Genomic DNA, 26,582 nt, shown 5'->3' with positions numbered 1-26,582 from the left:
AGGATCCTGTTTCACTCCTCAGTAGTGAACAGGACACTCAGGAGCTGGTGGCAATCGTCCCAGGTGGGCTGGTGAGTGAAGAGAACAGTTTCCAATAAGTTAATCAAGTCCCTGGGGTTTTCAGAGAAAGGTGCATTCTGTGAGTGCCAGTTGTAAAGATCACTGGTGGCAAAGGGCCAGTAATGAAAGGGCTGATTGCCCTCTCTGTCTGGGGGCCCCGCCGGCCAGAGGGGGAGGACAATGGTGTCAGGCTGGGGGGTGATCCCCCTCTGGCTCCGTGTGGCCTATGCAGGTCCCTGTGGAAGCGATGGTGGCACCTCAGGGTTAGGAGGTGGGGCCTGCACTTGTGGCGCTGTTGGCGGGGTGCCCATCTGAGAGGAGTAGGGTGGGGGAAAGATGTCATTCTCCTCTGTGCCTCCCTGGAGAATGGGTTTCTCTTCCACCTTTGGTCTGAGAGGGAGGACCTGCAGAGGTGGAGGGGGAGCAGTTGGATTAATCAGGGGAAGGAAGGACTTGACCCAGGCAGTGGGACCATCAGGTCATTTGATGAGGCCTCGCCAGGTCACAATGTATGGGATCTGCTCCTGGTGGCCTGTCTGGAAGACATGGTCCTCTACTCTGGAAATCAAACTCAGGTTAAAAGTCCCTTCAGGGGGCATCCAACATTGAAGACGGGGCAATCAACTGAATATAAAGTTGTCCATTTCTTTTTCTTTACATCTATACTATTGTTATGGGCAATCGTCTTAATGTCCCCCCAGTGGACTAGTGTAAGATCTAGAGGGGAAGATGGGGTGTTGCCCATAGTATTTATCAGTCCTGTCCGTTTTGTCAACAAAGAAATTAGAACAAAGATCACAAGACACAAGAATGACACAGACAGACAGAGGGCCCAAATTAAACTACCGCTGCTTTCAGATGCTGTGGAATCTCGGCCGTCTGTATTCCCTGGCTCGATTGTTCCAAAAACCATACAGATAGGACTCGTGTGTCCCAACAGGGTCACGAGGTCCTCTGAGGTTTCAGATGGACTAGTGTCCCGGTGGGGTGTCTGGTGGGGAACACCCACTCTGATGAGGATGGGGATGTCTCCTGAATCCTCCAGGTTGCCTTGCTAGCATTCCAGCGACAAAAAACTGAGATCAGATGGCCGCGACCAAAGGGAAAGTATGGAAAAGACAGGTGGATGAAAAGACAGGCGGACAAACACAGTTTTACAAAAATTTACCCGGCTGGTTGATCACAAATCTTTTGGGGTCGGTTCCTCTCGAAGGTCTCTGGGGGGATCCTGGACAAGCCCCCAAATGTTTTACCTCATCCACTGGACCCCAAAAAGACCACTGAGGACCCAACACACCAAAATGCAAAAGCAAAGGTTTATGGTTTATTCGGGCTTAAGCTCGGGCTCTCAGACCTCACCAACTCAATGGATCCGTGCTGAGAGCCCAGAGTAAGGGAGAGTGGAGCCTTTTATAGGTTTTAGGCAAAGGGGGAGGGGAGATACCAAAGATACGTTTTGGTTGGTTCAAGGAGCCTGCATGCGCCAACATAATTTTAAACCTATTGGATATATAAGATGCAGCCCGGGAAGTTTCTTATTGGTAGGTGATATTCTCGGGGCTGTGGAATGTGCTGACTGTTACCTGTGGGGCCAGGAGTCTCCGTTTTTACCTTATAGGGTAGTTTTTATGCTCGGGCTTGCTTAATCTATAGTTTCCTGGAAGGAGGTGGGGAATAGCAGGCAGGGGTCAGGGCATGCCAGGGTATGTCTAGGCATGTCTAAAGCAGCAGCCAAGCATTTTACAGAAGCTAAAAGAGCAATTAGTGGGGGTCTGGAGGGATTGGGGGGTAGCAGGTGAATGAAGAGGGTCTCAGGGTTCTATATGGGTTCTAGTTGTCCAGCGTCATTTTGAGAGTCTGAAGAGAAACTTTTGTTTGTTTTGCCTTTGTTTTTAATTTTTTATTGAATTTTTGGATTTCCATACAATATTATTTTATTTTACTTTTGGACAGGATCTCTCTAGCCCCAGCCCACTTACAATTCACTATGTAGGCCAGGCTGGCCTCAATCTCACAGACATCTACCTCCCTCTGCCTCCCAAGTGCTGGGATTAAAGGCGTGCCTTTCTCCCTCCTAGCAGCCATTGGTTTCTAAAAGTTTATCAAATTGGGTTAGGATTTCTTACCCACTTCCTCATGTCTATGCTGGGATTTTTGTCTGGTCTGAGGATGCACAGGACTTGTGCATGCTGCCACCATTGCTGTGAGTTTATATGAGTAACTGAACATCTGCCTGGAAAACTCTATTTCCTTATGGTCATCTACCACCTCTGGCTCTTATAATCTTCCCACTCTCTTTCTTCCTCAATGATTCCTGAGCCTTGGGAGTCAGAAGTTTGAAATAGGTGTCCTATTCAGAGAAAGGTAAGCACTGTGTAACCTCTTGTTCTCTGCATGTTGGCATATTATGGGTTTCTGTGTTAATCATCATCTGCTGCATAAGGAAACTTCTCTGGCAAGAGTTGAGAGATGCATTTATCTATAGGTGTAGCAATAAGTCATTAGGAGTCAGTTTAATACTATAACTAGTAGAAAACTAGTGTTAGGCACTCTCCTATGCCCTGTGACCTGTCTAGCCTCAGGTTCTTAAGCCTGATATCAATGTCAGGATGGACTCCATCCTATGAAGCAGATGTTAAGTCTAATTATAAGAAGGGTTAATGACGTGGGGAATGGGAAGATAGGGCAGAGGAGGGAGTATGGGGAGGGATAAGTAATTCTAAAGACCTTTAGAAAAATCTATATGGAAGCCTGCCACTATAGAATCTTTTTAAAGTATATAAATATACATTATAAAAAGAGATTAAAAGGAGTTACCTTATCACAGGGGATATTGCCCCTACTAGATACCATGGGTTAACAAAATGAAACCCCAGTACCAGGAATGGACTTCCTCTCTTGAAGCTATTGACCAGGGGTCCCATAGACCTTCAACGCCTACTGACCACTGCCCCTGATCTTGGTTACCCACCAGAACTTGATGGTAAGACCCTATTGTTGAAGATACTACATACATGAGCTGAGGAACAAACAAGCTGGTGCTGACTTCAGAGCCTCATCTCTACTGGCTAGTTTTCATAGTGCTAGAAGGTGCTATGCATGTTACCTGAATAAAAAAATAATCATCACCCTTTCCAAGCTGGGAATCCTGTGAACTGCAATTGACCTAGCAAGACATATCCATCAGTGCAATAGTGGCATGAATATTATGGGAATAACCAAACACTCTGTAATTGTTTTTGGTTTTATATTGCTGAGGGCCCATGATGAAAAAGAACACTGGCTCCAAATGTTCCCAAGGGTCCAGGCATTTTCTTTGGAGGGAGTCATGTAGACCTATGAGTGGATGGATAACAAATTTTACTCCAAGTGTGCTCTATAGGGTGTATGTGTATGTGTGTGTGTGTGTATCTGTATAAAATGTTCCCAAGGGTCCAGGCATTTTCTTTGGAGGGAGTCATGTAGACCTGTGAGTGGATGGATAACAAATTTTACTCCAAATGTGCTCTATAGGGTGTATGTGTATGTGTGTGTGTGTATGTCTGTACGTATGTCTGTGTATATGTGTATGTTTTGATAGTCACTTATCCTAGTAGCAGACATGAACTCTTATACATAAGGCACTTTTGATCATTTCTCTCAACATTACAAAATAGATCCAGCTGTAAGATGATATTAAAGTTGTTTTTCTCATCTACCTTGTATTGAGGCCAGATAACATTACAGTAAAATATTGGCTCAAAATTTTTTTTTAGGTTCTGAGGATCAGACTTATCCTGTCTCTTAAGGTTATGTTGTAGCTATAAGTCTAAGGAAACTGAACGTGATTTCCCAGACTCCAAGGGAGACAGGAATTAGGGTTAAGTGGGCTAAGTGAGATTTTATGGGTCATTTATATGCCATCCTCTTCTACAGGGACTTTCCTCAAGCATGTTCCCTTAGTAGAATGAAGCCCAGGTGGGAAAGTTCCAGTTTTCTGCTGCTGCTACTTTTATGTTACCCTATGAAGTCTCCTTCTCCACTTTATTCCCTAGTTTCTCTACTCTACGCCAGTCAAGCTGAAGATGCCATTCTCCTTTCAGGAAACTCCACAGTGACTTTGGAACAGTGGATGGTTGCAGCACCTCAAAATGAGCTGCCTTAGAAACTTGCTGCTTAAGGAAGACCTAGGGAAAATCCTTTTGTTACTTAAGTGGTCGTCTTTAGAGACAATATCTGGGACACTTGCTTGTTTCCTTTGGGTTCATTTCAGTATTTTTCCAGAGCTTTATAAACTCTGGGCTTGATGGTTGCTCTGAAGTGATAGGACAGTGTAGAGATGGGGGCCTGTCTCAGTGTGATAGTATTTATTGTACAAAAACTGTCAGGGCCAACTGGGAGAGAGTTTTGGGGCTAAGGTTGGATTTCCAGAGATTTCTGTAGGTAGCCATTTCCTGAAGTTTGATCCAGGGAATTCTGGCTCCACAGGGAAATAACTGTTAATTGCTGGAGAAGGAGTGGTCTTCTGGCTAGATGCAGGTAAGTTTTCTGTGGTAGCTGAAGTCCTGCCCCAAAGGGGCAAGAGTGTTGTGTTCCCTACATTTCTTTTTCCAAGGACACTTTATTTGTGCTTTATTTGTTGTTTGGTTTTTTTTCTGTTTTATTGAAATAGGGTCTCAAATTTTTTCTGCCTCAGCCTATTAATTACGGGATTATAGGCATGTGTTACTATGCTTGCTGTGTCTGTGGGGTTTTGTTGGTTGGTTGTTTTGTTTTTATTTTTCATTGTTATTGTTGTTTTGAGACTGTCTTTTGTATCCAAGGCTGGCCTCAACTTCACTATGTAGCCAAGGATGACCTTAAACTTCTGGGTCTCCTACTTCTACCTCCTGAGTGCTGAGGTTACTCTGTTACCAGAGTTACCGCCTGTGCCCCAACAAGCCAGGTTTAGTCACTCATCCCCAATAATGCAAGTAAAAGAGCCAAATTAACAGCAGAACACAGAAAAGGAGATTTTTTCTCAATGTTGCCACATTGGGAAAAGGACAAATAGATCCATCTTCTGGGACATGAAGTATAGGTTCAAGTAGAGGCCAAAGTTATGCCTATCTAAGCAGTCCTGGTCAAGGTGTGGTCTTGCCCATCACTTACCCATCATTGTTTTGCTGTACTCTCCTGCAAAGTGGTCTGAAAAATTGTAAAATTCTCTTTCCAGAAGTTTCCCTTCTGATTGGTCCAAGTTTTAGGCTTTCTCTTCTCCCAGCTGATTACTCTGGAGGCAGAGGCAAGCGAATCGCTGTAAGATCAAGGCCAGCCTAGTCTACATAACAAGTTCCAGCTCCTTTCCATCTCTTCTTTGGATACAGGTCCAAACCCTAAGCATGTCAGCTCTGGCTCTATTTATTCTCTCTTCCTGAAGAACCTCTTCCTCCTTTTATCTAGATGTCTGTCATGCCCACCCCAGTTTAGACCATAATTCACATGGCAGTTCCCCTTCTCTTAAAAATCTCTTCTTGGACTGGAGAGATGGCTCAGTGGTTAAGAGCACTGACTGCTCTTGTACACATGGCAGCTAACAACTGTCCATAATTCCAGTTATGCCCTCTTCTGACCTCCATGGGCACTGCATGACATGGGTGCACTTACATACATGCAGGCACTATACACATAAAAAATGAAGCAATGACACTTCCACAGTCCAAGAATCACCCCCCAAACATTTACACTCATACACACATATACTCATACACACTTCAAAAAGAGTACACCAAAGATCATAATTTCCAATGCACAATGAGTTCAAAAGAAAAATGCAGAAATGAAATGGTCAGAGGTTTCTTTTAAAATTTATTTTTCTTTTAAAATTTATTTTAATTAATTAGTTAATATTAATTAGTTAATAGACTTAGAGGTCATAGCCTGTGTTCCAACAAGTCATGTTTGACCTTATCCTCAAGAAGTCAATTAAAAGTGCCAAATAGTGAAAAGGAGAAAAAGGAGACTTATTAAATGTAGCCAAATTGGGAAGAGTGGCAGAGATCTTGTCTCCCCACAAGTACGTCTTTGGGATCCTGACATGAGGGTAGGGTTTATGCAGAAGCAAGAGATATGCATTTCTAAGCAGTCCCTAGATGTGGTCCCCTACCCACCTTTGCCTCAGATCCAATATCTTTTGCAAGGTCAGCAGGTCAGCTAAAGAGTTCTTTGGATGCCCTTAGGGTTTCATCCTTGTACCAGCAGGAGATTCCAGGGGAATTTTGGGGGGGGAGAGGTAGGTCTTAATAGTCTTGTTACAGACATTTTTGGGTGTTCTTTCATGGTTCTGTGTCATGATGAACTTGCTACGGGTGGCAGACACCCCAAAATGTGCCTTTTGCTGTCTTCATGGTCACCATGATTGCTCCCAGACAGGATCACAACCTGTTCCCCAACAAGCCAAGTTCAGTCCCCTGTCCTCCATAAGTCAAAAAAAACAAAAACAAAAACCAAATTAATAACAAAAAGCAGAAAAAGATGTATTCAGTGTGGGCACATTGGGGAAAGGGACAAATAGATCCAATGGACCCTGCCCCACAAGTTCATCTTCAGGGTCCTTCATGAGGTTTAGATTTAAGTAGAAGGCCTATCTAAACAGTCCTGGTCAAGGTGCAGTCCTGCCATCACAGACCCATCATTGTTTCAGCTCCACTCTTCTGCTAGGTGGGCTGACAAGTTGCAAATTTTCTTTCTAGGGAAGTTTCCCTTCTGACTGATCCAAATTTTAGGCTTTCTCTTCTCTTGACATGAGATTCCTAGGGGTGCTCTAATGTCTTGAGGTCCATTGTTTTATCTGATAGCCAAGGGGAGGAACACAAGTGTTGCTTTAGAATAGCTGCATCCTTGCCAGTCCAGTTACACTATGCCTGGTTTATGTGATGCTGGGGATTGAACCAGGGCCTTGTGCATACTAGGTGAATGTTCTTCCAACTGAGCTGCATCCTCAAGCCCCATGTATCTGTGTTTAATATTGGTCATACAATAGACCAGTATTCTTCAGCTTGCTGTGTTGTATTCCAACAACAGCCAGGATTGCTCCCAGAAATGCGTTTGGGTGTCTCTGTGGCCTGCTTAGGAACAGGCATCTTGAAGAGGGATATGTAGAGCCGGCCATGATCAAGCTGCATTTGCATAGCAAGGACATTGTACTGAAAGGTCACCGATGACTTAAAATACTAAAATGGCCCAATGGTGCCTTTGGTTGCCAAATTTCCAGGTCTGTTTATCAAAAATTCATTTATTCAGAAAAGAGGAGCTGGGGTGGGGACACTAAAGCCCCCTTCCCTTGGTGCCTCATTGTCCATGGCAAGACCATCCTTGGAGTCCATGTACCTGTGTAACTTAGGCATATTTTCATTTCTAGGCCCAGCTTTTCCCATAGGAGCTGGACGAGAGTGTGTCAGACTGTCTTGCTGCACCCTTTGTACTCTGAGGTGGTCCTATGTGTCCCACCTCAGTGGCAACCTGGCAACCTGAGCCTCTCTGTTTGTGTCTGCTTTAGATGTTGGTGTTTCTGTAAAGGCTGAATTTAAACCACCTGTTTCTGAAGGTAAAAATGTCTAAAAACCATAGGAAACATGGCCTCACTGTTCTCTGGGACCTGCAGAGTCTGGAAGTTTGGACATCAGTTGCCTGATAGGTTTATAGATATTACTGAAAGGCCAGAGGGTCACTGATAAATGTCTCTAGAGAGTTTTGTAAGGAACATAACCTGTGGGATAGCACTCAGAAAGAAGCCTAGGTTGTTGTCCTTCAGTTCTATTTTTTGGTACAAGTGACTAGAAGCTAAGGGCCTCATATCTGTATATGTGGTGGTGGTGGTGGGGGACCTGCAGACTTATCCCATGGGCAGTTACAAGTCTGTTTCATCTATAAGCAAAGTAGGGAACTCCATAAGTTTATTCTTAATTTACAGAAACATTAAAATTATTACAGTGAAAGTCAGAACTTGGTTGAATGGTCTCATATCTTACTTTGCCGTAGTCTTGCTTTCTATTGTGATTTAAATGTACCTGTGTAGCTTGTGGGACACCATCTCTTCAGTGCCTAGGATCCTGAAAAAATCCCCTTGCATGGGCCAGCTGATAGGTATATTATCAAAAGGACATTTTTCTTCTAACCTTTAGCATCAGCTGCATGAAGCCCTGCCTGTTCTGGCCAGATTCTTAAAATAACTGCCATCAACAGCCTCTCAAAGAGGAATGTTAAACACTACCATGATGTCAAAGGGTTCCCGGGGAGAAGGGCCTGGGACAGTGGCTGAGTGGAAGACAGGCAAGGCAGAGGGAGAAGAGAACTTGTCCTCTCAGCTCTACAAACAGCCCAGGCAGTGGGAAGGCTGGTGCTGTGGGACAAGATTCAACCACGGAGGACAATGACCTTTCAAACATTATCATCTAAGTGAGAAACAGGCCTATGGTTCTTCAGCCTGAACAGGGATGTCAGGAGTTTCGAAGGAGGGTCCTGGTTCCCTGGGTCTGCCAGTGTTGGGCAGGACCTGTTTAGCCACCATGGACAAAAAGCTTACCATGCTGAATGAGAAGGTAGACAGACTCTTGCATTTCCAAGAAGATGTCACAGAGAAGCTGCGGTGCGTGTGCCAAGGCATGGGCCACCTGGAGCAAGGTCTGAATCGGCTGGAGGCCTCCCGAGAGCCGGGTCTGGCAGGGACTGACAGCATTCCTCCAGCCACTGGGCAGGCTGGGTGGGCTGAGGTCCTGGAGCTGGTAAGGGCTGTGCAACAGGATGGTGCCCAGCATGGTGCCAGACTGGAAGCCCTCTTCAGGATGGTGGTGGCTGTGGACAGGGCCATTACTTTGGTGGGGGCCACATTCCAGAACTTGAAGGTGGTCGATTTCATCATGCAAGGGAATGCCCCCTGGAGGAAGGGCAGCCTGGCTGATGACCCTGAGAAGGTTGGTTCATGATTCCCTGCCTTGACTGGAGGTGGGGAGGGGCAGGGACCCTGGTGGGGAGCCTGTCTAAGAAAAGAGTCTCAGCAGAGCTACAGAGATGTTGTGTCCTTACTGTGCCTTCTGTGTCTTGTTGATGGGGAAAATGAAAGATGGAAGCTTAGAAATCATAGGTGAATTTCCAGACAGCCCATTGACCACTGCCATCCCAAACAAAGTATGAGGTAATACTCTAGTCAGAATATAGGACTCTGGGCAGCACTAGACAACATAGATGTGAGGGACAAACTAGGTATCAGGGAGAGGAGGCTGTTGGGCTGCTTTAACATCCCTGGGGCTTCTTTCTTCCCATGAGCCCCTTTCTTATCGCCCCTACTCATCAACCCACTTCCCTTCCTGTCCCCAACATTGTGCTTTGTTTCAAAGTGGGCAAAGTATGCAACTGTCTGTGGGGAAATAAATGTTGACAGTGACCCATGGGAGACAACAGGCAGAAGTCACAGTCCAAGGAGGAAAGGCATTTCTGGGCATCACCATTCCCAAGGATTGTATAATCGTACCTGCTGGCTAATGGAAGCTTTTCTACTAGGGCTTGGGGGTGGTGGTGGTGGTGAAGTGTGTAGAGGGAACACCGTGTTTGGGAACAAATGAGAGCCACTTGGCAACAGCAGATGGCCTTGGAACTACCATTTGAGATCCCTTTGATTAACATCTGCCCTGGCAGGGAATGAATTGGGGTCTAATTGTGGAGGATGCTTTCCTATCCAACCCAGCTAGACTGCAGGTAACCCAGCTCAGTGCTTCCTATCCCTGTCTGCAGCTCCTCCGAGTGCACACCTCTCCCTAGGCAACCTGCCATGCACTCTGTAGCCCTGGAGACCTGGCCTACAAGGGGAGATGGGACCTTTGCAGTGGCTCTGGCCACAGATAATCAACCTGGGCTTTTCAAAAGAAAAATAATCTAATTAAACCTGTTAAAATAAATCTAAGTAATAACTTTTAAAAGAAAATTTAATACTCTCATAGTGAAAAAAATTCATGTTTTTTAAACCCTGGGTTTAATCCCTAATACCAAAAATGAGAAACAGAACCAAATGAAAAATTTTAAAAACTCCAAAAACCTAGTATAAAAGGGAGGGAAAGCAGCCCAACAGGGTCTGCCTAAAGATAGTCTATACAAGTCCCTTTCTAGTGGTGAGGGGACGAGGAGGAGATCTGTGGGAATGCCACTAGTTTCTCAAACAGGTGTGGCAGGATCAGATCCTGCAGAGGAAAGAGAAAGAAGCACTATCAGCTGCACAGAAGGGCTGGGCCACAGTGATGATAATCATCATAGCAGCTAGCATATTTTCAAAGTGCTTGCCATGTGCCAAGTGCTAATCTATGTGCTCTCCATGTGTTATACCTTTAGCATTAAGAAAGTAAAATTGGGATGGCAAGATGGCTCAGTGTCATAAAGGTTCTTGCTGCCAAGTCTGATAACCTGAGTTTGATCCCTGGGACCTATGTGGTAGAAGGAGAGAACCAAGTCCTACAAGGTTGTCATGTGACCTCCAAGGGCATATGCTCCTAAGTACACACACACACACACACACACCACACACACACACACACACACACACACACACACACACAAATAAATATAAATAATAAAATAATAATTATAAAGCCTGGTGCCCTGGAATCCCAAAGGTATGAGAAAATAACAGGAATGCAAGTGTAGAATTCAGTGTAGAAAAAACAGGCAAGGAACAATTGGGAGAGGGGAGGACTTTGGGTCTCCGTTAGGGGGAACTGCCCTCAGCTGAGCTTTATCATTTGTGCTTAGAGTTGCCAGATTGTCCATTTTTCAAGAGAAAAAAAATTGTTTTACTCAGACTTATTATTAAGGCCTAACAATTGACAATTAATTTATTAAGGCATTACTTAAATGCACTAAATTTTACACACCCATACAAACTATGATTTTTTTTTTTTTTGAGAGAGAGTAGCCCCTGTGTAGTCCTGGGTGGCCTGGAACTCACAGAGATACGTCCGCCTCTGCCTCTGGAGTGCTGGGATTAAAGGCTTATGACACCATACCTGGCTTAAACATTTTAAGTATACAGTTCAACAAATGTACAAAATATTGCCTCATCCTAGAATTTTAATCTGAAGGTTTAGATTTTCAATGTTGGTAACAAATGAAAATCTTTAAAATGCTGCAGAAATAAAATGTGTCCCTGGTTTTGTTGTTGTTGTTGTTGTGGTTGTTGTGTTTGTTTCGAGACAGAGTCTCATTTTGTAGACCATACTGGTCTACAACTCACAGGGATCCCACCTGCCTCTGCCTCCTAAGTGCTGGGAACTCCTCAGCTGTTTAGGCCTTTGGGCTTCCCAGTAAGGATCTCTTTGGCCAAGGCAGGAGTGGCCCATTACTGGCGGGTCATATGTTGGGGTCCCAGACTCTGGCCTGTGGAACAGAACTGCTGCTATGACTTGTATCAGGAGTCGTATTTGGGAACTTCACTAGTCAAAAGCTCAAAACCCAGTGGGTCCTAGCAAGTGGTAGAAATGTTTTCTGCAGAGCTCACTATTGGGCTGTGCCAATCATCCAGAATGACTAGCACCATTTCAGGACTCTGAGCATGTGCACACTAGACTCTGGTCTCTGGCAGACATTTCAGGTTTAAAGAAAAGATACTGAGTGTTCCTCTGGGCCAGCACTCAGCATCCTTACACAGTGGGCTCATTGACACTGATAACTTTTTGTTTCAAAGTAACTACAGCTGTTGAGCACCTTCTATGTGTTGGGCACACTTCTCAATACATGTAAAAAATTAGTTTTCTCAGCCTCCTGTTGACTCTTTGAGGCAGATAATATTTCCTAATGGGATAATTCCTGGTTTTACAGGTGAGAAAGTGAGATGCTGAGGAGGCTGACCAAGCATAGCTCCTGGCTATGCTGCTGCACTGGAAAGGAGTGGTGTGGCATCTGCCCATCCAGCTCTTAAGCAGATGCTAGCCATTGACTGTGGTGCCCCACCCCAGAAGCATGGGTTTGACTCCAGAATCTAGTCTCAACCAGAACCTTAGTAGCCATGAATAAATTATTTGAGGTGACGATTTAGGATAACATTTATTTTTCCATCCCCGGTCTAAATCTTTTGTAATCTTGTCTATTTAGAACCCTGTATCAGGGGACTCCAACCTCCCAGCAATTTAGTGATGCACTAGAAAGGATTGGGTCCTGGGTTTGAAACTGTGATGCTTTTTCCTTCTTTCTTTCTTTTGATGTTGGGAAAGCATCAGAGTATTTATTTCTAAAGTGATACTAATATGTACTCTTTAGACTATATGAAATAAATTAACTGCTTTTATCTGTAAACATGTGTCAGGTGGTCAACACATTTGTAATCTGAATAATGGTGTGTTTACGGTGGTTATTTTAGAACAAAGAGCAAGTAGAAGAGAAGGGAGCAAAACCAAAGCATGCACTGAGTACTCCAGGAGTGCAAGCTGACGGCGGGAGGCTGTGGGAAGGTGAGTGCATCTGCTTATTCCCATTGCACACACAATGACTCTGAATAAAATTATCAACAGTACCACTCATGTTGTGTTTGTTTGTTTATTTTTTCTTGCCTTTTGAGACTGGGTTTCATATAGCCCAGACTGGCCTTAAACTCACGATGTAGATGAGGATGACTGCACTTCTGATCCACTGGATTCCACCTCCTGAGCACTAAAATTATGAGTGTGCGCTATCACACATGGCTGGGTTACTTTTACAAAAGTTGATTTTCTTGTCCTTTTGGTTGTGAACCTGAGTCTTTAATGGCATCCCTCCAGCCCTATGAAAGTTAATTTTCTTTTAAAAGATTACATAATATTTTTAGGGTTTAGTAAATTAACAAAACAAGGCATGCCGAGAGGAGTCCAGCTTCTGCTCTTCCCCCTTGTGCCCTGCTTTCTCCGTTCATATGGAATCACTTACAAAGCCTCTGTCTTATCTTTCCCTTGAGGTTCAGTAGATGAAGACCACATTATAAGCAGTTGTGTGTTTATACACACTTGTACATTAGAAAACACAGCCTCCCTTCTTAGAGAAATAGGCTTTCATACATACTGTTGTCCGCCTTGCCTTTTACCTCACGGTGTATTCTGAGATCACTCCATAGTGGCGCATAGTGATATTAACCTTTCATTTTTTAAATGGCTGTAGAACACTCCATGGTGTGGATGTTCCATGGTGCAGACACCTTCTTGATGGCAATTTGGGTCATGTCCAGTTTGGGGCTATTATAAAAGTGGTTCACAGCCTTATGTATATGTTCTTCTTTTCTTTGTGATCGGTGTCTTCTAATGGAAGTGCATTTTCACCCTGTTATCACTGCAGAGAGCCAGAAGGAGGACATATCAGTGGGGACAGTGGAGAGGCTGCCTTTCATCAGCACTTCAGGGAAGGGAGCTGACCTCACCCAGGCAGGAGCCTCACTGGGTCAGGGAGTTGGAGATCTTGGTCATTGGCTATTACCCATAGAAGCAGAAGCCAGAACTGCTGAAACATCCAGTGAGAACCCTGGGACTACTTTGGAATTGTCTACAGCACGCAACAGAATCAGTGAAAACTTCACCAGCCTTGAGATGGCACAAAGTGCAGGACAAGGAACAGCATCCAGCAAACCTGAGTGTTGGCTCTCAGAAGAGAGCACAATGCTGAATTCAGGGCCTATCCTTCAATCCCTAGGGCCATTAGCTCTAGCCAGGGAAGTTCACAGTGGCGAAGAAGAACTTCCAAGGTAAGGGACATTCTTTTATGTTGGGCAAGGGGACCTTAGAGCAGTTCACTTGCTGGCCACAGAATTACCTAGGAGGATAAGAATGAAAAGAAATGCCAGTGCCCAGAGACTCTGATTACTTTAGTCAGGAGTGATTCTCAGGTTCTGGTTTTGCTTATTTGTTTTTGTAACGCTAATGGAGGGGGGTATGGGTAAGAATTAACTTTTAGATAACTAAACAAGCACTTTAACCATATTCCAGCATGGGTATAGCCTTTTGCATGAATTATCTTCATTTTATTCTCCTAGTATTCCCAGTAAATGAAGGTGGTTGTCTTCTTATATTACTGATGATGAAACAGGCTCCAAGTACCACCATCATGTGAAATTGGGGTATGAGACCAGCTTCCTGAATCTATGTGCCTAATTGCATCTGTTTCCTTGGGTCAGCATTTAAGGCCTAAACAATATGGTGAAGAGAGAAAGATGGGGCAGATGGAGTCAATCTAGGGTTTCAGGAGGTTTAAGTCAGAGGTTCTGGAGATGGAGTTATGGCAGCTGTTCTGGTGCTTAGGGCATAGCTTCAGGCCCTGTGCTCAACAGACAATGTGGGAGAATGAGGACTCTGCTGCGTATCAGCCCTGGCTCTATTCACTGGTCCTGTGGTGCAGCACAAGCCGTGCCCAGAGCAGCCTTCCAGGTCCTGTGGTGCAGCATATGCTGGTGCCCAGAATACCTTGTGAGGACACTAGGCTTTCTATACTTCTCACAGAGAGACTTGGTGCCCCTGAACCTGCCCTGACCCCAAGGCCTGGAACTGGGAGATGATATAGCATCTTTTTCTGTTGTAATAGGCAGAGAAGAGATGATTGTCTGTCTTTGTTCTAGAGGAAATGGGAGCCTTAACAGGCCTTCAGGAGGAATTCCTGGTTGATATCCCTGGATTCAGGCCAGAGCTCTGAATGTGAAATCTGTGGCCAGGTGTGAACTTTCCATGAACTTGATAGAGGCCCAAAAAGAGTCTGCGTGAGAAGTACTGTCCATCTCTGTCTTAGCCCTGATTGAATTTTAGACATACCAAATCTAAAGCAGGTCTCAAGAAATGGGGAGGTTACCACCTGCTTTTCCTCCCTAGCACCTGAGTGTTTTTTGAGGAAAATAGATTGAAAATTAGCAGTTTTGACTAGAAGGGACTGCTTATATAGACCTCCTATGATCATATACGAACTTGGCAGCACAAAGTTTTGTTATTGATTGGCAATGTCTGTGGTGGGTGCTGTCAGTAGGTAAGAAAGATTTGGACACTAAACATGACTCAGAGCTGCATGACTTTGGGGTTCATTCCTACCTCCTCTGGAAGGGAAGACCAAAGAGGGCTTCAGTGGCTACTGGCTACCGGCTACCTGGATACTCCACTGGCTACCTGGATACTCCTCCAGCAATTGGTTTGTCATAGTTTTCTGGATCCCTTGGTCTGAGATGAGGACTTGGGGTAACTTAACTTGAATACCTAACATCATCACTGACCAATATCTAGTCCCAAGTGTTCAAAATCAAAGGACTTTGCCTCTTGTCCAGTCCTTAACTGTAAACAGTCTGCCTGCCAGTCTCCCAAGTGCACCACTCAGGGTCAACTGCCATTCTCAGAGGCCCGGCATCTCAGAAGTGGGGGGCTCAGCTTTCAGCTGCCAGAGAAAGGCTTTGCATGTTTATCTTTTTCTTTTTTCTTGTGATTTAAAAACAAAAAACAAAACCCCAAAACACATAACATAGAATTTACCCTCTTAGCAAAGCTTGTGTGGTGCTAGGGATGGCATCCAGGGCTTTGTGCATGCTAGGCAAAGACTTTATCACTAAACTCCACCCCTGGCACATCTTAAACATTTTTTTCTTTTTAAAAGTCTGAAAAGTGGATCTGGAAAGATGGCTCAGCAGTTAAGAGCACTTGCTACTCTTGCAAAGGACCCAAGAACCAGCTCTAACTCTAGTCCTAAGGGATCCAATCCCCTTTTCTGGCCTCTGTGGGCATTGCATGCATGTGATGTATTTACATACATTCAGGCAAGACACTCATAAAGTAAAATTAAACCTTTAAAAAAATCTAAAAAGTCATGTTGTGCTTCTTTTTGTAAACAAGTTTCTTTGTAAAAATATTTTTTCACTATTTGTTTATTTATTTATTTATTTATTTTCTGTCTGTCTGTCTGTGAGTATATGTGCACTTCTGCATGCAGGTGTACTGGTGTGTCTGGATGGAGGCCAGAAGAAGGCATCGGGTGTCCTCGCTCACTCCTGCCTGTTCTTTTGACACAGAGTCCCTGAATCTGGGTTCACGTTTTCTCAGCTAGACTGGAAGCCAGCAAGCCCCAGTGATTGTCTTGTCTCTGCTCTGCTCCGAGCTAGGGTTTCTTCAGTCCCTGCTTTTTCAGTGACGTTTGAGCTTCAAACTTGGAGGCAAATTTTCCTTCAAAGAATAAGTGCAGACTAATAAAAATCTGCTAATCTTTGCTTAACTCCCAATGTACAATTTTATATCACATATACTACATACTCAAACATTTTTTGTTGGTTTTTTGAGAGAGGATTTCTCTGTGACCCCTGCTGGCCTGGAACTTCTTATGTAGACCAGGCTGGCTTTGATCTCACAGAGCCCTGCTTCTGCCTCCCGAGTACTGGGACTAATAGTCCATGTTCAATTTTTTGATCTTTTATATAGCATATTAAAAAAAACTATTAGGAAAATTGAGCTACCAAGATCAGAGATGTTATGGCAGTGCACAGTTCTGACAAGGCATGGACTGGACCCAGGGAAGGCCTTGCACATACCACCAGGGGCTCTACCACTGAACTTCAGCCTCGGCACTTCATTGTTTTTAACCTCTAGGCTATATCTCTCTCTACCAAGGATCTCCACCCATAAGCATGAGATGGGCACTCCCAGGAAGCTGCTTGTGTTACAGAGGAGCAGCCTGAGACCCACTGCCCCTGCAGAAGCTCCAGCGGCCACCCAGCCCGATGAGCAGGACCTACATAAAGTACCTGGAACTGAGTTGGAAGACCAGATCCCTAAAGAGGTCAGACCATTTCCACCCCTGCCAAAGAGGAGCAGCAACTGGGGAGTGTGTTTAGAGGAGGCGCCAGGGCCTGGGGCCGAGCCTATCACAGAACCAAGCTTGGCCACAAGGGACAGGGGAGATGAAGATGTTGGGTCCCCAGGCCTGCAGCAAAACACAGTCCCAGGAGCAGGGCACCCTGAGCCTGGAAAGGACCATGCAGCCAAGTGCTCTGGGAGAGCTGAAGCTGGAGGGAGGATGCCCCCTGGTGCCGAGGCTGCCAGTGTAGTTCTGGGTAAGTGAGTCTGTGGCCTGTTTGACAGGTCCTGAAGTCAGTGAATGGAGGCTTCTTACAGCTTTCGTAGATGATGTGGTTCTGGGCATGTCCAGGACTCTGGAATAGTAAGTCCTGGTACTGGAGTCTAAGATGTAGAAATTTGATTGGGTTTGGTGGTAGGGAAGATGGGAACTATGTGGCTCAACTACGTGAGTAGACTTCTCAAAGTTACTTGCTACCTGAGGGTTCCACCACTGGTATCACTTTTGCATGGAGCTGGGGAAGGCTCTTGTTAAAAAGTAAAAATAAGGGGGGCTAGGGATGTAGCTCGGTAGAATGACGCTGAAGCCCTGTGTTTGCAACATTGCGTAAAACTGTGTGGTGCATTCCTGTAGTCCCAGCACTTTTGAGGTGGAGGCAGGAGGATAAGCTCAAGGTCATCCTTAACTATATAATGAGTTTGAGACCACCTTGTACTATGAGATGCTTCCCCAACTAGGAAAAAAAAAAAGAGGAAAAGTAAAGACATTGGCTGATATGTGTAAACCATTGTCAGCAATTCCCACTGTCACTTGAAACAGGGTGGAGAGCTTTTGAGCTACTTGCTGTCCCAGTGGGGAGGGAGATATCCTCATGTTCTTTGCCACAAAAGTCTTCAATCCCTCCAGTCCTAGAATCTCCCTCCTTGGTGACAGAATTGTCTGTGGAGTACTCCTGGCAGGGGGGAGAGACCCCCCCCAGACAAGTCTTGAACAATTGTCAACCTTCCAGCTATTGGGACATAAACTATTTTATAATATTGTGATTGGTGTGTACTGTGGATTATATTTCCTTCCTTATAATTTTATGTAACATCTTTAGGCTTTCATATTACCTGATTAAGCAGAAAACTCAACCCTAAATATCTTTATTTTTTGTCTTTCCAAGTACCAGCAACCCTGTTTCTCCTCTAGATCTACTGTCCGTTTTTGCCACCCTGTGCCCCAGAAGCTGCTCACTTTGTGCTCAACCACAAGTTATTTTGCCCTCCAGGTTCTAGTTGAGATCCTCTATCTGGAGGTCAAGGGCGAGAGAAGCGAGGTGGTGTGTTTCTTTCACTAGCTGCACATCTCTCATACCCTTCTGGCTGTTTTCCCATAGCCCTTTTTTATCTTTAAATGCAACCTCCTCATGAAATTCTGTGAAAGCTTTGTGAATTATTGAAGGCTGCATTGATCCATCTGGAATTCCCTTCCAGATTTTGCGAACAGGCTGAGTATAATTTCTTAACTACTGGTCTAGTGGCCAATGAAGCTGAATTTGAATCCCACCTGTCATTGGCATGCTAAGTAACTTTGAACCTGACCTCTTTGAGACTCAGTTTCCTTTTCTGCCAAATGGGTGGCTCCAATGAGTTGATTCTGGAGGCAGGGCTCTGAAGTACTAGGGCTGTAAGAAAGGCAGAGGGCTTGCCACCTGGTAACCCAAGTGAAGTTTAGTGCTTTTAGGATGGGGTACTGCATGTAGGAGAGTCACAGGTCCCTTCTTATCTTCCTACAGATGACAGCATAGCCCCTCCAGCCCCATTTGAACACCGGGTGGTGAGTGTCAAGGATACCTTGATCTCAGCAAGCTATACAGTGTCTCAACATGAAGTGTTGGGAGGGTAGGTATACAGTCTATCCTGATGAAGGGCAGGGATTGGGGTGGTGAGACAGACCTGCTTGGAGAATGAATAGAGGTATCCCTAGGGTGAAGATGGCTCCATGTGTGAGTGGGGAGAGGTCCAGGAGACCCTCAAAGTAGGGACATGGGAAACCCATCCCTGAGGCTGGCATGATGCAGAGTGGGTGAGGGGGATATTCCCTAGGGTCCAGGATAGCCTACAGTAGAGAGAGGAGGTTTCCCTTAGGCTGTAGGGTAGACCACATGTGTGGATGGTAAAGAAATTATTTTCTAGATTTCAGGTTAGCTTGCCTTGGTGATTGATGACTAGGCAATATCTTGAGGTGAAAGATAGTCTACGTGGTGTGTGTGTGGAGGAGAGGAGAAGTGGCTACTCATGAGTTCAGTGAGATTTTCCTACTCTCAGCCTACTGCATCCCTGTCTCTCTGTAGGGGCCGGTTTGGCCAGGTATACAGGTGTACAGAGAGGTCTACGGGTCTCACTCTGGCAGCTAAGATCATCAAAGTGAAGAGCGTCAAGGACCGGGTGAGGCATCTGCTCCTGGCTGGCCAGATCCTTCTAACCAGAATCCAGACTCATTCATTTCCAATACAGTCCCCTACTCCAGCTGCTCTTACCCAGGTCCAGCAGGGAACTTAATGCTTTCCCTGCCTCTGCCTTGACTCCCACACTCCATTCTGTACATAACCTGCATTCCTCAGGCCAGACCACGTTTGTGTATGTGGGCAGCCTGCATGGCTCTGCCAACATGCTTGCAGGACCTTGGGCAGCAAAGCCCTTTCCTTCTTGGGCCTCTGATTTCCTATCAATGAGATAGGTAAGTAGCTTGAACCAAGGTTTTTTCTGTTACAAGAACATGAACATGGTTGGACAGTGAATCAAGGAAATTGAAGAAGAATATAGGACAGTGTGTGTGTGTGTGTGCGGGTGTGTGCTGGTGCTCTAGTGTGGTGTGGTGTGTGTGTATGTGTGTCTTGGGAGATGCAAATGGCTCCTCTTCCTGACCTATTTTCTTGGAAAACCCCCTTTCCTTTTGGTTCCATAAGGAGGATGTAAAAAATGAAATCAACATCATGAACCAGCTCAGTCATGTAAACCTGATCCAACTTTATGATGCCTTTGAGAACAAGAACAACTTCACCCTTGTCATGGAATAGTGAGTATCTCAGAGGTGTTGAAGGTGGCTTCTCTTCAGGCTGGGCGCAAGGCTGGGACTGAGAGCCTTCAGTCTAAGCAATGCTCTCATTCCTCTCCCCATGGGAATGCCCAGGGCCAGGCCAGTTCCTCTTCTCTGGTTTTACTGTTTGAACTCCATTATGGAACTTGGAGGACAAAGCCATTTTGTCACAAATCAGTGGCCAGCATGTCTAATTTTCCTGTAGATATGTCAGTTAGACCTAAACAATTTGTAGTGATTTTGTATGAGTTATTAACAGTTGGAAATTGGAAAATGTGGATAGAAATGGGAAAATCTTTAAATCTGGATTTTCTTGAAAATATAAAGAATTCAGTTATGTTGAACTCACACTTATGTCTGTAAGAGGTATGCTGGACTCACAGTGGCTTCTGTCTTCTGTCTTCTGTTTACCATTGTGCCTCTCACTCCCAATGATTTATTTGATTATTTTAAACTGACTTATTTTATTATTTGCTTATGTGTGTGTGTGTGTGTCTGTTTGTCTATCTGTCTGTACAGGTACATGCAAGTGCCCATGAAGAGGGAATAGGGCACTGGCTTCCCTAGAGGTGGAGTTACAGGCAGTTAGCTGTTTAATGTGGGTGCTGGGAACTGAACTCTGGTCCTCTGTAAGAGCAGCAAGCGCACGTAGCCACTGAACCATCTTTCTTGCCTCACAACTGACTCTTGACACTGAAGCTGTGGACTCAGGGCCATTTATCATTTGCTTTTGTTGCTGTTTACCTTCTGCAGGGCTAAGGAGAGAAAGACATCTGTCAAACAGATATCTTTCAAAAATGGAAAAACGGTGAGTTCAGTGGTAGAGTGCTTGCCTAGCACGTGTGAGGCCCAGGGTTCAATCCATAGTGCTGTCTCCACCAAAATTGGGGAAACAAAAAATCCTTTTGTCTCATATGTGGTTTTATTTGCCTAATTTAGGCTTCTTTTTATTTTTCAACCAATTAATTAGTTTATTAATTGGTCTTTTTTTTTTTGGAGGCAGGATTTCATGAGCCCAAGTTGCCCTTGAACTTACTATGAATGGTCTTGAACTGATTCTCCTTTCTCCACTTCCCAAATGCTGGGATTTTAGGTATGGGCCACCATGCCCAGCTTCATTTGGGCTTCTTGCCATATTGATACTAGTTGATACACCCAACCAGCTAAGTTTGAAACCCACACTTAGATTATCCAGAGTCTAAATTATCAACATGGAAAACCTTCTGCTGGGAATAGACCAGAGCAAAGGACCAACAAAATCCCAGATGGCAGGGTCAGGAGCCCTGTGTGACCAGCCTTGGGTTTCCCATGTGGTATAACCAACCTTAGGCTTACCTGGCCTGGCTGCTTTTGGCCCCCTGGTGAGAACAGTGGATAGGTCCTCTGGGAGCTTTGCTCAGTTTGGTGCCCATATCTTGCTTTTCTCTGACAGTGTGGATGGAGGTGAACTCTTTGAGCGGATCACAGACGAGAAGTACCACTTGACTGAACTGGAAGTGGTCTTATTTACCAAGCAGATCTGTGAGGGTGTGCATTACCTCCACCAGCACTATATCCTGCATCTGGACCTCAAGGTCAGCTCTGTCCTGGGGCTGGGGAAAGTGCCTTCTGAGCTTCTAATTCACTAATCATTGAGAGCTCTGTAAGAAGACAGGTCTTGGTTTCCTTCCTGACTATGTAATTTCCTAGTTCTAGAGTCTTGAACAGGCCTGTTAAGTTAGCTCTATTCTTGTTTGTGACTTATGGATGACTATGCCTCAAACTTTAAGTATTATTTCAATATTAAATGATACAATTACTTTTTTTTCTTTTACAAATGTCTTTAAAATTAGTTTAGGTCAACTGGAGAGATGACTCAGTGGTTAAGAGTGCTTGAAGCTCTTCCAGAGGATCTGAGTTCAGTTCCCAGCACTCACGTTGGTTGACTTACAACTCTATATAACTCCAGTAACACTATCTCCAGGAGATTTAATGTTCTCTTTTGACCTCCATGGATACCCACACATGTGTGTCATATACTTACACAGACATTCGTACATATAAATAAAATAATATATATTTTGAGACAGGGTCTCACTGTGTATCCCTGGATGACCTGGAACTCACTATGTAGACCACATTGGTCTCAATTTATAGAGAGGCCTCCGCCTCCTGAGTGCTGGGATTAAAGTCATGCATCACCATGATCTGCAAAATAAAGTTATTTTTATTTATTTATGTGTGTGTGTGAAAATCTTTAAAATCAGTTTTAAAAAAGTTTAAGGGGTGTGTGTGTGAGGTGGTTCTTTGGATAAATGTTATTGCTACCAAGACTGATGACCTAAATTAGATCCCCGGTACCCACATTGTAGACGAGAACAAACTCCAGCAAGTTGTCCTCTGACTTTCATACATATGTTGTGGCACATGAGTATGTGTATACATGTACACACACAAACAACACACACATCAAATAAATAAATGCAGTTTTTTCAAGTTCAAGTGGCAGGCTCCAGAGGGAGTGGTAGGGGAATAGGAAGTGAATATGATCAAAATATATTATACACATGTATAAAATTGTGAAAGAGATAAAAAATTATGCAAGGCACTGGGGATATGTCTTAGTGATTAAGAACACTTATTGCACAATCCTGAGACTGAGAGTTCAGATCCCAGAATCCACATAACAAACTGGGCATGCTTGTAACCCTAGCACTGAAGAAGGATTACTGGGGGTTACTTGTTTCCAGCATAGTTGAGGAAACATGAGCTGCGCTTTCAGGGAGTGTCTCTGCCTCAAAGGAATAGGCAGAGGTGTTGGAGGAAGACTCCAATGTCATCTTCTGGCTCCATGCATGTGCATAGGAGCACATATCTACACACAAGTTCATATACTCTCTCTCTCTCTCTCTCTCTCTCTCTCTCTGCATAGGAGCACATATCTACACACAAGTTCATATACTCTCTCTCTCTCTCTCTCTCTCTCTCTCTCTCTCTCTCTCTCACACACACACACACACACACACACACAAATAAAATTATTTTCTGAAAAGGTCAAGGGACTGGGGAGATGACTCAGTAGATAAAGTGCTTGCTGTACAAGCATGAGGACCTGAGCTCAGATCTCCAGCACCCATTTAAAACTGTGGTCACATGCACCTGTAATCCCAACACTGGGAGTGGAAATGGGAACTCTGAGGACTCCCTGGCCAGCAAGTCTATCTAATTGATGAGCTTTAGATTCAGTGAGACACCCTATCTCAAAAGTAAGGTGGAGAGGGCACAATGGTTAAAAGCACTTGCTGTTCACCAGAGGACCCAAGTTCAGTTCTCTGTATTCTTGTTGGGTGGCTCACAACAACCTGTAGCTCCATCTCTTGGGGTTTTTGCTCCCTCTTCTGGCCTCTGAGAGTATTGCATGAATCAATATTTCTCTCTCTCTCTCTCTCTCTCTCTCTCTCTCTCTCTCTCTCTCTCTCTCTCTCTCTCCTCTCACCACATACATAAAATATAATGAAAAAGCAATGTGGAGAGTGATTGAGGAAGACACCCTCTGGCCTCTCCCTCTCCACACATCCATATATGGGCACACACACCTGCACAGAGATGTGCACATATAGGGGTACACACACACACACACACACACACACACACACACACACACACAGTTTAAAAGGGAACATAATGCAAGTGGCAATAAATATGGGTAATATAAGTAAAATGCATAGTAGTTTTCCTCACCCAGTCTTCATGAATGGAGTCCTTTTGTATGAATGACTTGGCATTATGCAGGAATACCCACAAAGGGGTCACACAATGCATCTTGATTTTGAAAAATATTATTGGGTGCTGAAGAGATGGATTAGTGGTTAAGAGCATTGGCTACTCTTCCTGCAGAGGAACTGGATTCAGTTCCCAGCACCCACATGGTAGCTCACAACCATCTGTAACTCCAGTTGTAGGGGATCTGATGTCATTTTATGGTTCCATGGGCACCAGCATGTATGTGTTACACATGAAAACATGCAGGCAAACACTCATACAAATAAATCTTTTTTTAAAGACAGGGCCTTCTGTAGCCCCAGCTGACCTGGATCTCGCTATGTAGAGCAGGCTGACCTTAATCTTAGATCTACCTACCTCTGCCTCCTGAGTGTTTGGATTAAAGGTGTGTGCCTCCAGTTCTGGCACATAAAAATTTTAAAAATCTTAAAACTTGATTGTTGAATTGATTAATTGTGCATGTGTGTGCATACAAGCATGTACTCATTATAGCACAGGCATGCATATTTCATGATGTAGGTATGCCACAATGCATGTGTTCAGGTCAGAAGACAACTCTCAGGAGTTGGTTCTCCCACCATGTGGGTTTTGAGGATCAAGGTCAGGTGTCAGGCATGCACCTTTACCTGCCATTTTACAGAGCTTGCATCTTATTTCCAAAGCTTGCTTCTTTCAGTTAACAATGCATTACAGACATCTTTTCTTATTATTTTAAAGGTCTATCTGATATTCCACTGAGCAAGTATATTATACTTTCTTTTGTCTCCCAGGAGTGTCCCAGGGCTGTCATATATATAAAATCCCAGGTATGGTTCCTGGCTGGTGGTAAGCACATGGAGGTCCTTTCTGAGATTTCCCACTCCATTTCCACAACAAGAGGGTGTTTCTGTACAACCCATTTCAGGAAGGGGGTGTATTTCAGTGACCTCCTTTCAGAAGATGGGCAGTGGGAAGCTTTACCTGTAGGGCTGCACATTGCTCCTTCTGACCATCTTTCATGGTTGGCATCAGACTGTAAAGTTAAGATATTCAGAAAGATGGTGGACAGGGAGAGGGATTGGACTCATTTGTCACTAGAGATAATTTCAAAGCTTTGGATCAGCTTTTCTATAGGATGAACATTTACAGACAGCTTGGGAATCTTCTTTGTGGTTCTGGGTCAAGGAACAGCCTTTGGAGCTGGGGATCCCTGTAGCCCTGCAGAAAAGAAGCAGTGTTTACTGAGGCCGTTTCTCAGGCAAGAGTAGGGCTTGCTTGCTTGTGAGGCCTTGGAAAGCTCCTAGAGTCTGTCAGTTACAAGGTGGGACACTCCTATTTCCTGGGAGTGTGGTACCAGTACTGGATTCCAGATTCACTATGCAAAAAAGGAAAATATTGTTTTAAAAATGTGTATGAATATTTTGCTTACATGTATGTAAGTGCACCACGTGGATGTTTGGTGCTTGAATAGGTCAGAAGAGGGCATCAGATCCCCTGGAAGTGGACCTACAGACAGTTGTGGGCCACCATGTTGGTGCTCCACTCAGTACTCAGTAATCAGTACTGCCTTCCCCACAAGTTGTCAACTCAAAGCTGCAAACATTGTTTTAGGCCCTGAACATTGTTTTGGGCTCCTTCAGGGCCTCAGAGCTGATCTGAAAGACCTAAAAGGAAAAGTATGTTATGGCCAACATTCCTAACCCATGGACCATGGTCATCTCTACAAAACTGTAGATACACTGTCTCCCCAGCTGGGAATGGTACCATTGCATGCTAGGCAAGTGCTTGACCACTGATCAATATCTCTAGCATCCTCTCTCTTTTTCCAAGTCTGGGTCTCACTATGGAACTTATGCAGGCCTCAAACTTGCAATGCTCTTCTTTTAGCCTTCTGAATGCTAGGACTGAGGCTTGTGGCACCACATCTGGCTAGCTCTATTCTCCTTGATCAAACTTATGTTGCTTTGGTCTCATTACTTGGGTATTGGGACTTTTAAAATTTCCCTGATGAGGGGCTAGGATATAACTCAGTTGGTACAGTACTCATCTAGCATGCCCAAAGCCCTGAGTTTGATTTGATCCCCAGCACTATATAAAGCTGGGTGTAATGACACACTTTTGTAACCTCAGAATTTGGAGAAAGGCACAGAAAGATCAGAAATTAAAGATTGTTCTCAGCTATGTAGTAAGTTTGAGGCCACTCTGGGATACATGAGACCCTGTCTCAGAAAAATAAAAATACATAAAACTCTGCTGGTGATCCTAATGCTCAGCCAATGCTCACAACCATTGCCATAAGGCAGTCATCTCACATGAGTGATGCCTGGCCAAATCACCATCACAGAAGTGTTCTCTTTGGTTCTCACACATGATGTGTGTTTATTTACATTTAATTTCATTGTCAGCACTTAAAAACGTGGAGTTTTCACACAAAACCTGCATTTCTGACTTAAGGACTGAGAAACTGACAGCTGTGCAGCTTCCTTCTCGGTGAACAGTAACTGGCACTGAGCAGTGGTTGCCCTTTTACATAGAACAGAAGTTTCACTTCCCCACAGTCTACACCAACTCCTTTTTGTTTTTTCAATTATTTATTTTTAATTATGTGTGTGGATGTGGATGAGTGCAGGTGCCCTTGGAGGCCAGGAGAGGGTGCCAGATCCTCTGGAACTGGAGCCACAGGTGAGCCACCTGATACAGGTGCTGGAAACCAATCTCAGGTCCTTTGTAAGAGTAGTACAGCTTCTTAACTGCTGAGCCATCTCTCCAGCCCCCTATACCAACTCGTACTGTTTCATTAATGCACTCCATTTATTTTCATTATCTTTCTAGCCCTATGCTGCTACCCTAAGCCATTCACTTCCCAAGAGGAAACCGAGGCTTATGTGGGAGCTGTAGGCTTCCTTAGCTGGGATAGTAGGGAT

The 26,582-nt window shown here is 44.5% G+C and overlaps 1 protein-coding gene across 2 annotated transcripts in view; it reads left to right on the top strand.

The window, feature by feature from the left end:
- Mylk3 (myosin light chain kinase 3) overlaps window positions 1–26,582 on the top strand; it is a 54,670-nt gene that overhangs the window by 18,146 nt on the left and 9,942 nt on the right. The window contains exons 1-8 of one of the 2 annotated variants that reach the window (XM_008847366.3): window positions 8,514–8,990; window positions 12,419–12,509; window positions 13,363–13,765; window positions 16,650–17,092; window positions 18,614–18,719; window positions 19,172–19,265; window positions 19,787–19,896; window positions 21,350–21,491. In XM_008847366.3, the coding sequence (XP_008845588.1) occupies window positions 8,514–8,990; window positions 12,419–12,509; window positions 13,363–13,765; window positions 16,650–17,092; window positions 18,614–18,719; window positions 19,172–19,265; window positions 19,787–19,896; window positions 21,350–21,491 (1,866 nt within the window). Of the gene's footprint in view, window positions 1–8,513; window positions 8,991–12,418; window positions 12,510–13,362; window positions 13,766–16,649; window positions 17,093–18,613; window positions 18,720–19,171; window positions 19,266–19,786; window positions 19,897–21,349; window positions 21,492–26,582 lie in introns of those variants that run through there. The other variant, XM_008847367.3, reaches the window with a different exon arrangement.

The sequence above is a fragment of the Nannospalax galili genome, unplaced genomic scaffold (assembly GCF_000622305.1).
Source record: "Nannospalax galili isolate Female #2095 unplaced genomic scaffold, S.galili_v1.0 scaffold403, whole genome shotgun sequence".
In the NCBI taxonomy this organism is placed as follows: Eukaryota; Metazoa; Chordata; class Mammalia; order Rodentia; family Spalacidae; genus Nannospalax; species Nannospalax galili.
This window is presented reverse-complemented; position numbering and strand designations above follow the sequence as displayed.